Genomic DNA, 14,330 nt, shown 5'->3' with positions numbered 1-14,330 from the left:
ATGTATACAATGTTTACGAAAAAGAGGAAAAGGCCAGTCGGAAAAATCCAAATTGCCGTGAGTGCTCGTAATTATAACAAGCTCTGTCCTTTGTAAGATTGTGTTCCATATCTCAAGCATTTTTAGCATGTGATCTTCACTTCAGGAAGTTTCAGATTTTCTTGTGAAATGGTATAAAGTATGCCATTGAAATCGAAACTCGCTGCACTGCGCTTTGAGTACCGTTCGTCAGATATCAGATAATAGCGATGACCACGCTGTCTACAGCATAGGAGCACGTGTGGAAAAGCGGAACAAGAACAAAATAAATCCGCTAAAACATTTCAGGATTCCTAGTTTTTTCCCAGACGGTTCTTCGCATGAACGTATCAAGCTGTTTGTGTGATTGGAGGATTGGAGAGAGTTAGCAGACGACACAAAGTGATGTGTGATTCGCACGCAGAAAACGTGGTGGCAACACGCGCTCTAACGTCACTTTCCCTGCGCGCGCCGCATTTGTGAAGCAGATTGGGGCGCGTCAAATGGTCGGCAGTATTAAAACGTATTCACGACATACGTAATTTATGATCCTCTTCCGTTGTTGCGGTTTCAAATCGGGACAAGTTCGGCGACGCCCGAAAACCCCGATCGTTCTGTACCACGCGGAACTCAGCGCTCCTTGCCGCGCAGTACGAATGGTTATGAAACTGCTCAGTTTACCCGTCGAGCTCAAGACCTTAGATATAATTGCGGGTGACCATTTAAAAGCGGAGTACGTCCAGGTAAGTCACGCTATGTTTAAATGGTTTATGTTTACACCGGTTAACACCACCGCGCAGATGAATCCGCAGCATACCGTTCCGACGCTCGTCGACGAAGGATTTGTGCTTTACGAAAGGTGAACACCCTAGGGACACTGTGAGAAATATTTTTGATACCAGTTTCCGTTTTGCTGCAGTCGAGCGATCATGACATACCTGGTGGACAAGTACGCGCCGGATCACGATTTGTACCCTCAGGACTTGCAGAAGCGGGCCGTTATTAACAGACTGCTGTTTTTCGATGTCGGCACGCTGTATCCGGCAGCTGCGGACTACTTTGTAAGCATATTTACGTATCGTTTCGTTGCCGCAATTTGATTGCACACGGTGGTTTATCCAGAACCCCCTCCGCCCCCTGCGAGGCCCCCTAACCTTCCCCCTTTTTTTTTTTTTTTTTGCTTTGTCAGCAATGGCAAGCTGTTAATACTAACGCAGATGCAATACCACCCCACCTCCCATAACCTCCCCACACTTGCGATTCTGGATGCCCCTCTAACTGCACAGTAATGCGCAGACCGCGGATTTGCATGTTTTGCATGTTTCTCTCCGGGGCATGCAGAGCTTCGAACGCAATATATGTGCATGTTTTGAGGCCATATGAATGCATTAGTGAATGTTTTAAAATGCATGAAAATGCCTATGCTCACAGTACAAAAACATTTCTGCTACATTGGCATTAGAAAAAGCTGGCTCCCGGTGCCCTTTTAAGAGGTCACTTAATTGAAAATAGCCGCTCCACATCGCAACCTCCCTCTCAAAATTTTTTCGTCACTTCACCTCACCTCAACGTCTTTGTCAAAAATTTTTCCTCACCTCACCTCAACCTCCTTCTCGAAAATTTTCCTCGCCTCAGCTCAATATCTCTCTTGAAACATTTTCCTCAACTCACCTCAATCTCTCTTTTGAGAAGTTTTCCTCACCTCACCTCAATGTGCGTGAGGTGATGGTGATGTGAGGGCACCCTCACCCTCATTTGCCCTCGTGAGGATGCCCACCTCTGCCTGCGCCGCATTTGGAAGCAGCGGTGGCACTACTCGTCGGCCCGTTTATTGTTTCATCATTGCTACAATACCGTGTACCTCAGCTCGTCTTAGAATATTTGTACGAACGATGCATGTCCCACGAGAGATCCGTGCTTGCCAAGATTGTAAATTGATTGTCATCATCATCATTCTGTTCGGTTTGATGGCAGCTGTACGGTGTTACGTTGTTGTGGACTCCTACGGCCGTATGTACGGTTCTGCCAGTTCGAAATTCAAATTTTAGCTATCCTGTCATGATGGAGATCTCACGGGCTAGGGCATCACGGGCTGATGTGTAGCAGATCATGCGGACAGGCTCCTGCAGAGGAGCTGCATAGTTGCTGATTATGACATGGTCGGTATAATCCAGAAGGTCGTGTGCACGACACACAGAAATATTATTCCTCTTTCCTGGATGCTTCGGCGTATACTACAATAGGTGCTTGATGCAATGAACCACATCTATCACAACCATTTAATACGTTGTGCAACTATATCCATAGGTAGCTGTAGGTCACGTGCCCAGCATCCAGTTTCCCTCTCTCCCCTGTTGTCCGTGAAGCAAGCTCATTGGTTCCTCTCGCAAAATAAGGTTGTGACAGTTGAAGGTTGAAGCGCACGTGGTTTCCTCTGTAGGCTCATGTCTGTCTCGGAACACCCCCTCATTACTGCCCTGTAAGTGGACAGACTACTCGTCACATAGAGTCTCCGAACATTATCCACTCCCATAGCCTATAGACCTCTCCCTGTTTGTAAACAAATGGCGTCATAGTGTTCGACAGCGCCACCAATGTGGTAGAGTTGAACTACGCTCGAAGCTAGGGGCGAACTAGAGTCACTAAATAATCTATTTTAGTGATCCTAGGACGAACAAGGTCGCGCCCGAAAGCCACAGTCTTGAGGGGATTAGGATGGTCCCTGAAAGGGACGTGACCTTCGGTCCTACTTTTCTTTCAATAGAAGGCAGCGAACAAGTGCCGGTTCGGAACATTTGTTTCGGTTCCAGTCTGCTTACCAACGTCATGATGACGTTTCGCTGGTAGAGGTCTATTGATGCGTCTCGTCCATCGCATCTCTTGCACCAGGTGTTGACTGACATATACTCCCAGTATCAGTATTCACTATTCCCCGAAATAAAATAAATTAATAAGATCGAATCGAGGAACTGTGCAAAGCACCGGCACCTCCCCTGAACAAAAATGCCACTAGACCGCCCAATGGCTCGGAAGGTGACGGTGCTCTCAAGGAAAGTACACCTTCCTTCCTTACATGGGACAATGTTACACCGAATGATGTGGACCGCGTCGGATGACTTTCTTTTCAGAATGGTAAAAACATTAGACGAGGTGAATAATTAACTTATCCTATGAAGTTCTTCGTGAAAAAATGAAACGCGACTACTGTACCATACTCGTTGCATACTACATACATGTATCTACTGTATAGTTGGTGTGCTCCAGAGAGTACAGGGGGGTCGACAAGTGAAATGTTCGCACTGTTCGTCTAAGAACTTGGAAAAAATTGAAAAGAGGAAACTAAAAAAAAAGAAAGAAAAGAAAAGATTGGGAAAGTGTGCAGTGAGTGGGACAAAAAGAGAGAGCACTGTGTTGTTTCCGGAATGTGGGAGAGAAGTAACTTCAAACATGAGGAAAAGTGGTTCTCCCAGCACGTTTACATCCGGCGATGGGGTGGTGTAGGTGAGAACGCTCGCACGTGACCTTCTTGGCGGAAACGTCATGCAAGTCGATGAAGAGATTCTTCTCCTTGTTCCTCTCCATGGGTGCGAGTCCGCTAATTAATTTGTAAACAGGTGCCGCTATCGAAGTATTCTTTTTGGTAACGGTCCTTGAGACATCGGCCATGAACTGACTGGCCTGAACTATCCGACACTAGATTACGTGTTCACCAGCTTGGTTCGCACGCAGTACGCGGGGTGCAAGCGCTTGTAGTCATCGTAATAAAGGGGCACTGCCACACTCGCTCACCCAACGATAAACAATTGAGCGAAAGGGTAGTGTACTCCGCGCAAGAAATACGTAAAACGAAACCAATTAATTACTAAAAAAAAAAAGAATCCGTGTCGAAGCTGGTTGTTTTCCTGGAATATGTTTCGCTGAAGGTCCGGACGTAAAATAGAGGCTTCGAAAGCGTCCGAAGTAAAATTTAAAAATTAGGACCCTTATTTATTAAAGGAGCCCTGAGGTGAGCGTGTTCAGCAACGAATAAAATGAGCTGGTGTGCAAGAACTTGCAGAGCGCCCGCGAAACACACCGTTCTGCACCCAATCCCCCACTCGTGAAAAAAAGAGTATCGGAGAATGAGGGAGCGTAGTGACCTAACATGGTCCTCGGCACGTGACTCGTCACGCACAGCGGCATAGCTCAAGCACGTATCGCGGCGCGTGAGCTGAGAAGGAAGAAAGGAAAAAGGTACGGGGACTTCTCCACGTCCCCCGAGGATCGTGTCGGCCGTTGGGGCTGCTTTCTCAGACTGCTCTTTGGGAATTTGATTGCGCAGCTACAGTACACCGCAGAGCGAAAATATTTTGCACGATAACTCCTGATGGACAGCTTGACAGATTAGGCAGGGTTTCGAGCCATGTTAAAATGTAATCTCATTGCTCCTTTAATGAGCCGCTCACTGTTCAATTCTTGGCCGCTGTCTGAAGGATCCAAAAAGGGGTCTTCGACAGTGCCACCTGTTTACGAATTATTCAGTCGGGGAACCGTGCAACGGTCGGTATTCAACTACCCTAGGGATCGGATCCAGATCCTCACTTTGGGGGGAGGAGGGCGGTTCCTTTGTCGAAGCGCGTAGTGGAGAGGGGAGAGACGGAAAACCGACGTATAGTGTGTATTCACCTACGTCAGATTCTGACGTGACAGTGACGTGTTATGCTCGCAAGCTCCTCCCAATGGTGGTCACTTTTCGTGCGAGCGGCATTGAAAGATGACAAACTGTACGATTTTTCCGTATTTGCGGACCGGGCGACCGGATTTCAAAACACCATTCTAGGCTTCGTTATGGAGCAAATGCTAGATAATCTCGGCAGTTGCGCCGAAAAAGTGACCACCACAATGGCGGCCAAACGCGTTCTTTTGACGTCATGTGAATACACCCTGGATCCGCCACGGCATGATGCCTCCCAATGCCTGGATGGTACAGATCAGATTCCCTAACGTTTGTGTTGCATGTACAAGCACGCTCACACCATGGGTACAGCAGTTTCTTGCATATTCTTACAGATGGTACAAGCTGGGCTGCAAGATGCTATGGATGCTGATACGCCATTCAGGCGGTGAGTGGGACGTTAACCCCAACGTCGTATTATCTGTACGAAGGTGCTGCTGTTGATACACAGGCGGAGCCCCAGGTACGCTCAACAGCACAAGAATAAGGTCAAGTCAGCCCTCGAATTCCTCTACGTGTCCCTTGGTGAAAAGCTCTTCCTCACTGGCAACGAGATCACCGTGGCAGACATTTCCATCGTGTCGTCACTTTCACTTCTAGACGTGAGTGCCGGACGTACAAAATTCACGTTGTACAGTCACTGTCATACGTAACTGTAACGTGCTGCGGAGACACCAGCACCGCGGTGCGCTAGCCTCTGGTTTTGACACTGCGTCCAAGACATAGATCTCTGACTGGGTTGAGACACACACCGCCTCACAACAGTGTCTCGGCATTCTACGGTAGGGGGGTTGTCACGTAGAATCGTTCTTTGCATTGAGCTCACGACCAGCTGTGTTGCACTCGCGCCGCGACCAATAGTCCTCGAACCCAGCGGCCACCGATGGGCTGCGCTTAAATCTGCGCAGAGCACGCGGTTGTTCGTTGTGGTTATGTTTGAATGCTACTGTACTTGACAAGTACAGCAGCTGTCAGACTGAACTGTAACATCGCACCACTACTTGCTCGTGGTGCCCATGTGCAAAAAATTTCCCAGCACTTGTTTCATTCTGTGCAGGTTGTGAACTACGATCACAGTGAATTTCCGAGTGTGGGGGCATATTACGAGAAGCTAAAAGCAAGCCTGCTGTGCTACGATGAAGTCAACAGCGAGGGAATTCGACAATTTAGAACTATTGCTAACATATAGTATTGCTTGAAGTATTAACGGCAATTGCAGATATGCAGTGGCTGAGTCATTGATCAAAATAGTGAACTTTTACTTCATCTAGTTTGGTCCTCTGAATTTTACAATAGAATGTGCGTAATGCTTGTTTACAAAGCAGTAGAAATCAGAAGTGTGCGACGACAGCAGTTACGTACATGAAAAGCATTGTACAAAAATCTAAATAAAACTAACCTAGAACCTATGAAGTGCCAAACTGTGCCATCATATTCAGCATCACAGGAACAATCTGATAGCAGTGTCAAAGCGAAAGCGAAAGTGCAACTTCTTAAACAAGAAAGAGTAAAACCATAAACATTATTTATGGTATCTAATGTTTTGCATAACCGTGGACCACTAAATCGTTCTACGGTATCTTGTCAGATGCAACACATTTTGTATCTTTTTACAGCTGCTACCGTGCTTGACATCTCAACAGGATGTGATACTCTTCCTAGCATCAACAAGGTGTTCCGATAGAAGGGTTACGACGTCTCTCCCTTCGGTAGTTGCTGTGACGGAACCTTCTCTCGTAGCACGCCTTAGCAGGGTGTCAGAGTAACCGCATTCCTTTAGGAACCTGAAAGCACTGCAGTGGTAAAAGAATAATTACAAAAAGCTTGGTGCGGGTAAGATCTGGTTATATGGAACATCTGTAATACTGGTTAAGGATTAAGCACGAAAGTATCTACAGCATCCTGTCCCATAATTTGTCTTAATGGGGATGGCTTTGAGATTGTAAACATGGTATCTAATACTAATAGACATGGATGCTAAATGCAGGTATGAGCATTGAGGAGGTAAGAAACATGCCAGCTGATGGGCAGAAAGGGTTTGCTAATTTCTTGGTGCATATTAAAGGAAAATCAGAAAATTTCTTGTCTACTGGCAGGGGATGTGCTCTTATGTGAGCATGGTTCAATATGAATATCCAGCATAAATAAGAGTTTGTACTGTTATCAATATATTGCTATTTTTAATGCAAAAACAATATTTTAGACTCTCAGAAAAGAAGGCAATGTACACAGTTTTTCTGTGCCATGCAGTGGCTTATCTGATTAAATGTTCTGTCCTGATATTTCTTCGGACATAACTGGAAAGCAAAGGCTGTTCTATATGGTACATATGTTATCCATATGCACCTCAAAGCAACCAAACTCTTTCCTGTGGAATGCACCCCAACTCTTCCTTTTCTTCATTCTATGGTTACGAACTTTCCTTTCAAAGCAAGACAATCTCAAGTCCTGCAGGGATATTGAATTAACTGATAATGCATGAATGCCTACTGAAAATGCGACAGGAGTGTCATTCACTCACAGTTTACAGAAAAGGGCATGATGTACTTCTGGTGTATTACCTGCTATTTGTCTGAGGGTGTGGATTACGTGTAAAAATTACGTGAAATTACAGTACACACAACGAGACAACAGTGCAAAAAATATGTGCACGAATCTGCAGATTATATTCACAGCGAAGAACCTTACTTGTAGAGCGCATAGTGGTCATTCTCGGCTTGCTTCACCAGACGTTTGATGAGGTTCATATCTTGAATAGTCTGTAACAATACAGATTCTGTCAGTCACAATTCATGAATAACTTTTTACATCACCTTTATTTTAAAACCTTCTATAATCCTACGCTGAAGCAAAGCATTGTCGAGGTCCTCCTTGAATATTGCTTTGGCCCACCTCTGACAGAAAGGTGATGTTTCTGTTAATCCGTGAAGATAAAACAAAATTAAAGGGCAATCCAGGAAGATGCATTCGGATGAAAAACTGTCAGTTAGGAGTTGTTTAGTACATTTTGCTTGAGTGATCAGTTTAATGAGATTTGTAGAGCTGTGCAATTGCAAGGTGAATATGAAGCAAATAATTATGTAACTGAATTGAACACGTATGCAGCACATATAAGTATACACAACATACATACCAATATATCATACCAATGAACCACATAATGTGCAAACAATAAAGAGCATATGTGTTATCTAGCTTGATCTACAAATGTGCAGCATTACCAGTGTGACTTAGTTCGATGCCATCACTCCCCGTGCGGATTTCAAGGTTTGGCCTTTCCAAACCATCCGTACATTTTGCCTTTTCCGAGCTCGTTGAGTTACTAGAGTCCAACACGTCGAGCTTGCAGACGTCAACAAATCTGCAAAATTGAGAAAGAAATGAACAGTGAAAGAAACGCAAAACACTACTTCTTGTTTCAACTGCACTCTGGTAAACAGTAACTGCATGAAAAGTACCTTTGAAAATCACCTCTTTCTTCTGGATTTGCAATGTTGATATCAACAATACCATCACTCAGTGCCTGGCAAAGGAGATATATTTTGAGCTTTATACATTCTTTTGTTATTCACAATAGTAGGGCCTATATGTAAAGAAGAAACACTCACACAATGTAACAGCGTAGCGACATTCTCCCCAAGGCCTTTCAAGCAACGGCTGATGTAAGAAACACAAATGTGGTACCAGTTTTCCATGTTCTCTCTGAGTGCTTGCTGGAAATCTGATTCCTACAAGACAATTGATTCACACCGTGGTTAATATAAAACACGGCCTATTCATGTGGAACATCGTCATCACCAATAGCATATTGAATACCACTCTGAGCAGAACTTACTGCATTTGTTAATGAAGGCACCAAAGCTCGGCCAAAGGCCTCTACATCAGAGTAAAATCTGCTGAACACTAAGGAAATATTCGCAATTATTGCAAGACTTGATACTTTGGTATGATGACAAAAGATACAGATCCAGCGTCCCATCATCTGCAGCAACAAAGCACAGCACGTAGGCATGGTGATCTTTATTTTCCAATGTTGTATCTTTCCAGAATGCTTGGTGCAAACATGCCATTGGTGTCGAGACTTTGTCGCCCATACTGAACGAAGAATTAGACGAAAAGTGAATTTGTCTAATTATCGTAGTACGTGATTATTATAAAATGTTGCGTCGGCATACAATTTACCTCAGTTCTACAATGTCAATGTTGCCTCGGCTGTCTTGAAGATCTCGGGCAACTTTCTTGAGAAGGTAGCACCGTAAATCTGTCTCTGATGCAGCACCTAGATCGGTCGCAAGCAGTGACAAACTGCGCCGTAGCAAAATTTTTCAGTTATTGCATGTGAACGAGTAGTGCGAAATCTGCCCTAACAAATAGTGCACACTACACCTCGCTCCAATAAGTGGCACAAGTGTTGCACATAGAGCCTACAAAGTACATAAATCAACCTTGTTACACTTGCACAAAACTAGAAACCTACCACTTCTTCGCAGGATCGTCTGCTCGCGATGTGACATCGCATGTACCACCATCTTCACCGACTTGCGATTTTAGGCTAGAAAACAGAAAATTATGTTCTTGTGACTGTATAAGAAGTACTGTTCAGAGAAACCTTCGGTACATTAGCAAAATCGAGACTTAAGTCAAGATAATTACACTTCCAAACACCTGTTGTTGGAGTAGAGGTAAACAGCGTAAAATGTCCCCCTATCTATGCTTGTAGCCGATGGTATTGACTGGTTACTCGCAGATGACTCGTAGCCAGCACTTTCTGTCATGTTGTGCAGTCTAAAGTACGTCTTAGCGAGGAAAAACGCCACTCAGCGATACATTCTGTTTACAACAACTCAGCCGCCATATTAGAATTGTCATGGAAACGACGACGCTAGAAATGAGGCTCGCATTACAAGTATATACTTTTGAGAAGGCAGTTGTACATAATGCATCAAACTTATTGTGTAAAAAATAAAATTAGAATTTTTTGTATGTATTTTTATTTTTTTTAGACATTGGGTTGCGGTTCTACGCGTTCCGCGTCGTCTGCGTTGTGAACACTGGTTGTGAACTTGTGCTTGCGGCGCGGAAATAGAAATGGCGTCTCCGTTGGATAGGTATCGCAAAGTCCTTTTTCCAAAACGAAATGTGGGCGATCTAGGTATGTACGGCGACTGCATTATATTTAATGTGAAATACTATGAGTTTCTCTGAATCTGTGACGTGTGTACACGATAATTTACACGACAACCGATCACAAAAACGAACAACGTTAGATGGGTACCAGTATATTTCGTATGTGCTGTCTCTTACAGGAAGTAAAATGGTTGCGAAACATGCCAGTAAGCAGGCTATTGTCATTTCTCGTTTTCTGTTATCCGTAGCGTTTTCGTATCTGAAAACGTTGACGGTATGTGCACGCATCGGGTGCATCTGTGTACGCCGTAACTTGGCGTGATATTTGAATCGTGCCAAAATGATTACAGGTCTGCAGAAAATGGATTTCCTCAACTCCAAAGCAAAGCTACAGTTCGAACACGACATCGAAGTCGGCGTCAGCGCAAGAGAAAAAGGTATCTCTCAACATTACCTTTCCAAAAGTTCGGCGTACCGTGTGTCTAAATTGACTGTCTTTCGTCGCAGAACTTCACGAGCAAAGGCTCCAGAGCTTAAGAAATGTTGCCGACAAACTAAAGGACGACGACTGGAAGTACGAACCAATTGAAAATCTCCTGGGGTTTAAATGACCTACTGGTGGATGTCCACGACTTCCAAATGTAGAAATATGTACAGTATTATGGAATGGTACGCAGTAATCTATGTTATTATGGGATTGATTTAGTATGCTGTTGGATATTTGGACATGATTTTCATCCGATGCACCGTCGGAGCTGACCAGTTTCCTGTATATATCATTTCAGAAAAGCTTGTAGGGCATTGTAAGGTCCTTGGTAGTGTATGGTGGAGAGGGCGAAGGGAGAATTCCCTTCGTTTCAGTCATTCATGTGCAGCCTGCATATAGTCTTCCATGTTGAGGGGTACCTGTGTTCGCGAATGATTATACTTGAAGAATGTGATGTAAGAAACAAAGAAAAGTAAGTAAGGCAAAGTAAGAAAAGCGGGTATACAGAAACTTATTTGAAGCAAACCACTTGGGATATAAATACAACATTAATCGCAGCACGACAGATTACACTGACATTTGTACTATTTGTGACTTTGCAACTGCTGCTCATTTTGCAATTAGGATGAGGGAGAATCAGGAATAATCCCAGATAACAGCTCCTCATGAAATAGCCTTCCATCAAACTGTCCTGCACTTCTTGATGAGAAAGCAGCACACAGCCGATGTCGTGCAACTGTGTACTAGGTGTGTATCATTGTGTGTAAACAGCTCTACTGTTGTGTATAGTGTCATACTTGCTTGTAGTTGTATAAATACCTTAGCTCCACCTCATGTAAGGCCCTACTGAGGCCCTTGAGGGATGTCCATAAAAGAAAATGTTGTGTTGCTACATAGAGTTTCGATTGAGCTTAGTGTAATCGCATGCTGCCAAGGCGGGACCATCCCTCTCCCCCACCCAGAAAAATTGTGGATCCGCCCCTGAGCGTAAGGCAGTTGAAAACAAGGGACGTAGACATAAATGACAAACACAGCAGTGATTGTCGTAAACAGGCCCGGAACATTGGCATACTATCCTAATGTCTCAGGGTTGACCTCCCGACACAATTCCTTTAGCTTGGTTTATGCTAGTCCTCAGCCAAACTCACACACTACAAAATGCACCTCCTACGATAATTGTCCTGCAGGAGGAGGATGGATAACTTGGTCCTGGCGGTAACCGTGGTACAGGAAGCATCCCAATTAAGGCTACTTAGGGATGGTCGCATGCTTTCTGTGGTGGGTAGTTCTGCGGGACTGTCTGGATCCCAGAGCAAGAGGTACTGCATGCCCCTCCCTCTACCGTAATCTTTCCCCTCCCTCTTGGTGCACCGAGCCACCAATTGAGAGCACGCTGACCATGCCCTTCCCTAAACATCATTCACAAATATTCAGTCACACATATTATGCTCAAGAGCTTTTCTGTATGTACTAAAAAAGAAAATAAAGAATGTGTTCAAGGAGACGTAGAGCATGACGGTTTACTTTGAAACATGATAAACAAATGCAAAATAGACTTGTGATTGTTCATTGTCTGCGGGGGACTTTCCAGACGAATGTCGGTGCAGTTGCCCCTGAACTCTGCCCAGGACGCATACAGCCCTCACTTCCCCCACTCCTTCCTGCTGCGTCGTCTCTCCATGTGTCCATGTCTGTATGTCGCTCATAGCTACATTTGCTTCGCTGCGCTAACATGGAATTTAAAAAAAGTGTCTACAAGGAAGGCGTTGCCCAAACTGACACACTGTAACACTACCGTCACATTGTTTGTTCTTTTGTCAAAAGACCAGGTCCACTCAACAATGTGTTCAGTTGTGCCTCCGGAGGAGGCGTGCGAGAGAATGAAGTGCGCGCCATCTATGTGCGGAGACGGAGACTACGTTTACGCGCCATGTTTGAGTATAGCTGCCGGTGGTTTCGGTTTTCGCCACATGCCTATCGCCAGCAACGCGGCATCACGGGAGGTTGACCGGCAACTCCACATTACTGCTCGTGCCACTGTGCACCCAAAAGGGGCAATATTGGCTCGGATACCGATAAGGTAAATCCTCAGTTCGCTATTATTGCCTCTAAAATAATTAAAAAGGCACGTGACACGTTCACAGTCAGAACATGCTTAGATTGAGGTTGTTTGGCGTGTAAGAAGTAGGTCTATACTAAACGCGAGCTACAGAGGACTTCATTTATGTGCAGGAGTGTTGAATTTCCAGTGGAAGCGTGCTGCCAGACCAGCATTTAGAAGATGATTGGGAAAATGAGCTTTGTGCACTGTCTCTCTTAGTGGTGCATGTCCGTTTGGGATATTGTTGCTATAATTGCTTTTCAAAAAAGAGCTATGTACCAAGCAGATAACCAAGTACGACACATCAGATTTCAGAGCAAAAGCAATGTGCTCTTTCTGATGTGCCGTTGCCTTTGCACCACAAAGAAAATGGCATATGATGCGATGAAAACGTCAAATCATCACAGAACGTCTGGTTTTCTGTGTCTCCAAGAAAGGGGCTCTTCCTCTTTCTTTGTGTGAACGGTCAGCTCCACATGACTTCCATCTAAAAAAGGTATGCATCCGTTCGCCTTTTGTTGGGTTACTGGTACCAAACAACTACATGTGCGAGTATGAAAGTACATCCGATATTTTACTGAAGGTACACAAAAATGTGTCTAGTCACAGGTGCTCAAATGCTTTTTTATTCCGTTACTGAACAGGACCAGCAGCTAAGTAGAGAGTCCTGTAGTAAGATCATCCATCGCCACTCTATGCTGCACAAACGCGCATATAGGGACCCGCTACGTAACTGCGTAACACACCGCATCAGAACACTGCTGTAAAGTTCGGGCAAGTAGTTGAGTATTCAAATGTGCAAAAGCGACAGAGTCCCCAAAATTCCGCAGTTCGACGTGAGATTCAGTCATGAAGTTGCAGCTACGCCGAGCGTGCTTATCCGATGCTGTTTGCGCGTTGTAGAAGACAATAACGAAGTTGTCCAAAAGAAACGTTCGTATAACGTTAGCTTCGTGAGCTCGGCTGTGCATTCTTCCTGCTCGCCTGCCATGCTAAAAAGCTTGAATCGCAAGTTTCTCGACTTTCCAGCTGGTCCCGTTACAGGAAATCGCATATAGCGCGACCGCCCGAATACTCAAACATGGCGCCGCCGCCAGCCGCCGCCACGAGATGGCAGCACTTATGAATAAGGCGTATTAGTCTAAATCTGACGTATTTATAGCGCACTATGTGACGCGCATCTTGCAACATTGCGCCTCGGTGATGGATTTCCGCCTTCTGGCTGCAACTGCAGGGCAGTCTTCCAACGTGGGGCTGCGAGTAAAGATAGGAAGGTTTGCGCGTGCTGTTGCTACTAGGCTAGGCAGACATCAGAGCTTGCGATGACGTCAACTACCCTTGGAGAATCCGAAACTATGAAGTCTTGCAGATTGTTTCGAAAATTCGTAACTTGGAACGTTGAGCCATTTAGTGAGGTTGGATTTGATGCAAAATAAAAGAAGCACAGTAACGTAAACGTATAAGGAAATAATGTCCAAGAGATACTTTATTTGAGATGCAATACATCGTCACTGGCGCCATTCTTGTAAGAATAAATAAAGGAAAACATTTTTTGTATTTCTCTCTCATGAGAGAGAGAAACCAAAAAAAGAGCGACGAGCAAGAGTTTGTTCGAAAGCTTGCCACGATTTGATTGCGTGAGTAGTACCACATTTGCAGCCTTTGTAACTACTTCGTTAGCTTGTTCGCGATTCGTAAGTTCATTCAGTTTGCGCTTTCAGGGGAGAAGGCTTGGTCACTTCAAACGAAGAACCGCTTGTCTGTTGTCGCACATTGGTGGACGACGATTGTTCGCGCGGGAAATATCTCGTACGTGTATACGTAATCGCGCTTCCAATCCCAACGTAGCGTGAGATGCGATGTGAGAACTGCGCTTTTGTATT

At 44.8% G+C, this 14,330-nt stretch overlaps 3 protein-coding genes across 5 annotated transcripts; 2 read left to right on the top strand and 1 right to left on the bottom strand.

Moving 5' to 3' along the window:
* The first annotated feature begins 459 nt into the window (after window positions 1-459).
* On the top strand, window positions 460-6,154 carry LOC135391735 (glutathione S-transferase 1-like). Its single transcript, XM_064622151.1, has 6 exons — window positions 460-761; window positions 819-877; window positions 938-1,079; window positions 5,068-5,120; window positions 5,184-5,334; window positions 5,790-6,154. The coding sequence occupies exons 1-6, from the start codon at window positions 564-566 to the stop codon at window positions 5,919-5,921; spliced, it is 735 nt and encodes a 244-aa protein (XP_064478221.1). The 5' UTR covers window positions 460-563; the 3' UTR covers window positions 5,922-6,154.
* LOC135391733 (protein Njmu-R1-like) lies at window positions 5,975-9,600 on the bottom strand. Of its 2 annotated transcripts, none has more exons than XM_064622149.1 (11): window positions 9,386-9,600; window positions 9,210-9,284; window positions 8,915-9,037; window positions 8,696-8,827; window positions 8,568-8,625; window positions 8,341-8,460; window positions 8,191-8,255; window positions 7,954-8,093; window positions 7,546-7,646; window positions 7,421-7,491; window positions 5,975-6,525 (listed from the first exon to the last, which is right to left on the bottom strand). In XM_064622149.1, the coding sequence occupies exons 1-11, from the start codon at window positions 9,505-9,507 to the stop codon at window positions 6,369-6,371; spliced, it is 1,164 nt and encodes a 387-aa protein (XP_064478219.1). In that variant the 5' UTR covers window positions 9,508-9,600; the 3' UTR covers window positions 5,975-6,368. The 2 variants fall into 2 exon arrangements, with proteins under 2 accessions (XP_064478219.1, XP_064478220.1); XM_064622150.1 differs by having other exon boundaries at window positions 9,398-9,600.
* Window positions 9,601-9,782: 182 nt separating this feature from the next.
* Window positions 9,783-11,850, top strand: LOC135391732 (uncharacterized). 2 transcript variants are annotated; one of them, XM_064622147.1, is made up of 4 exons: window positions 9,783-9,884; window positions 10,039-10,065; window positions 10,210-10,296; window positions 10,367-11,850. In XM_064622147.1, the coding sequence occupies exons 1-4, from the start codon at window positions 9,821-9,823 to the stop codon at window positions 10,468-10,470; spliced, it is 282 nt and encodes a 93-aa protein (XP_064478217.1). In that variant the 5' UTR covers window positions 9,783-9,820; the 3' UTR covers window positions 10,471-11,850. The 2 variants fall into 2 exon arrangements, with proteins under 2 accessions (XP_064478217.1, XP_064478218.1); XM_064622148.1 differs by lacking the exon at window positions 10,039-10,065.
* Window positions 11,851-14,330: the final 2,480 nt, after the last annotated feature.

The sequence above is a fragment of the Ornithodoros turicata genome, chromosome 4 (assembly GCF_037126465.1).
Source record: "Ornithodoros turicata isolate Travis chromosome 4, ASM3712646v1, whole genome shotgun sequence".
NCBI classification, from domain to species: Eukaryota; Metazoa; Arthropoda; class Arachnida; order Ixodida; family Argasidae; genus Ornithodoros; species Ornithodoros turicata.
This window is presented reverse-complemented; position numbering and strand designations above follow the sequence as displayed.

Bases quoted from the DNA above. Each gene is read 5' to 3' on its own strand.
- LOC135391735 (XM_064622151.1), top strand. From the start codon at position 564: ATGATCCTCTTCCGTTGTTGCGGTTTCAAATCGGGACAAGTTCGGCGA. The intron at 762-818 runs GTAAGTCACGCT...ACCACCGCGCAG, and splicing joins TAAAAGCGGAGTACGTCCAG to ATGAATCCGCAGCATACCGT. The intron at 1,080-5,067 runs GTAAGCATATTT...ATATTCTTACAG, and splicing joins CGGCAGCTGCGGACTACTTT to ATGGTACAAGCTGGGCTGCA.
- LOC135391733 (XM_064622149.1), bottom strand. From the start codon at position 9,507: ATGACAGAAAGTGCTGGCTACGAGTCATCTGCGAGTAACCAGTCAATA. The intron at 9,285-9,385 runs GTAATTATCTTG...TCTGTTTTCTAG, and splicing joins AACAACAGGTGTTTGGAAGT to CCTAAAATCGCAAGTCGGTG. The intron at 7,647-7,953 runs GTAATGCTGCAC...ACGGATTAACAG, and splicing joins CATCGAACTAAGTCACACTG to AAACATCACCTTTCTGTCAG.
- LOC135391732 (XM_064622147.1), top strand. From the start codon at position 9,821: ATGGCGTCTCCGTTGGATAGGTATCGCAAAGTCCTTTTTCCAAAACGA. The intron at 9,885-10,038 runs GTATGTACGGCG...TGTCTCTTACAG, and splicing joins ACGAAATGTGGGCGATCTAG to GAAGTAAAATGGTTGCGAAA. The intron at 10,066-10,209 runs GTAAGCAGGCTA...AAATGATTACAG, and splicing joins AATGGTTGCGAAACATGCCA to GTCTGCAGAAAATGGATTTC.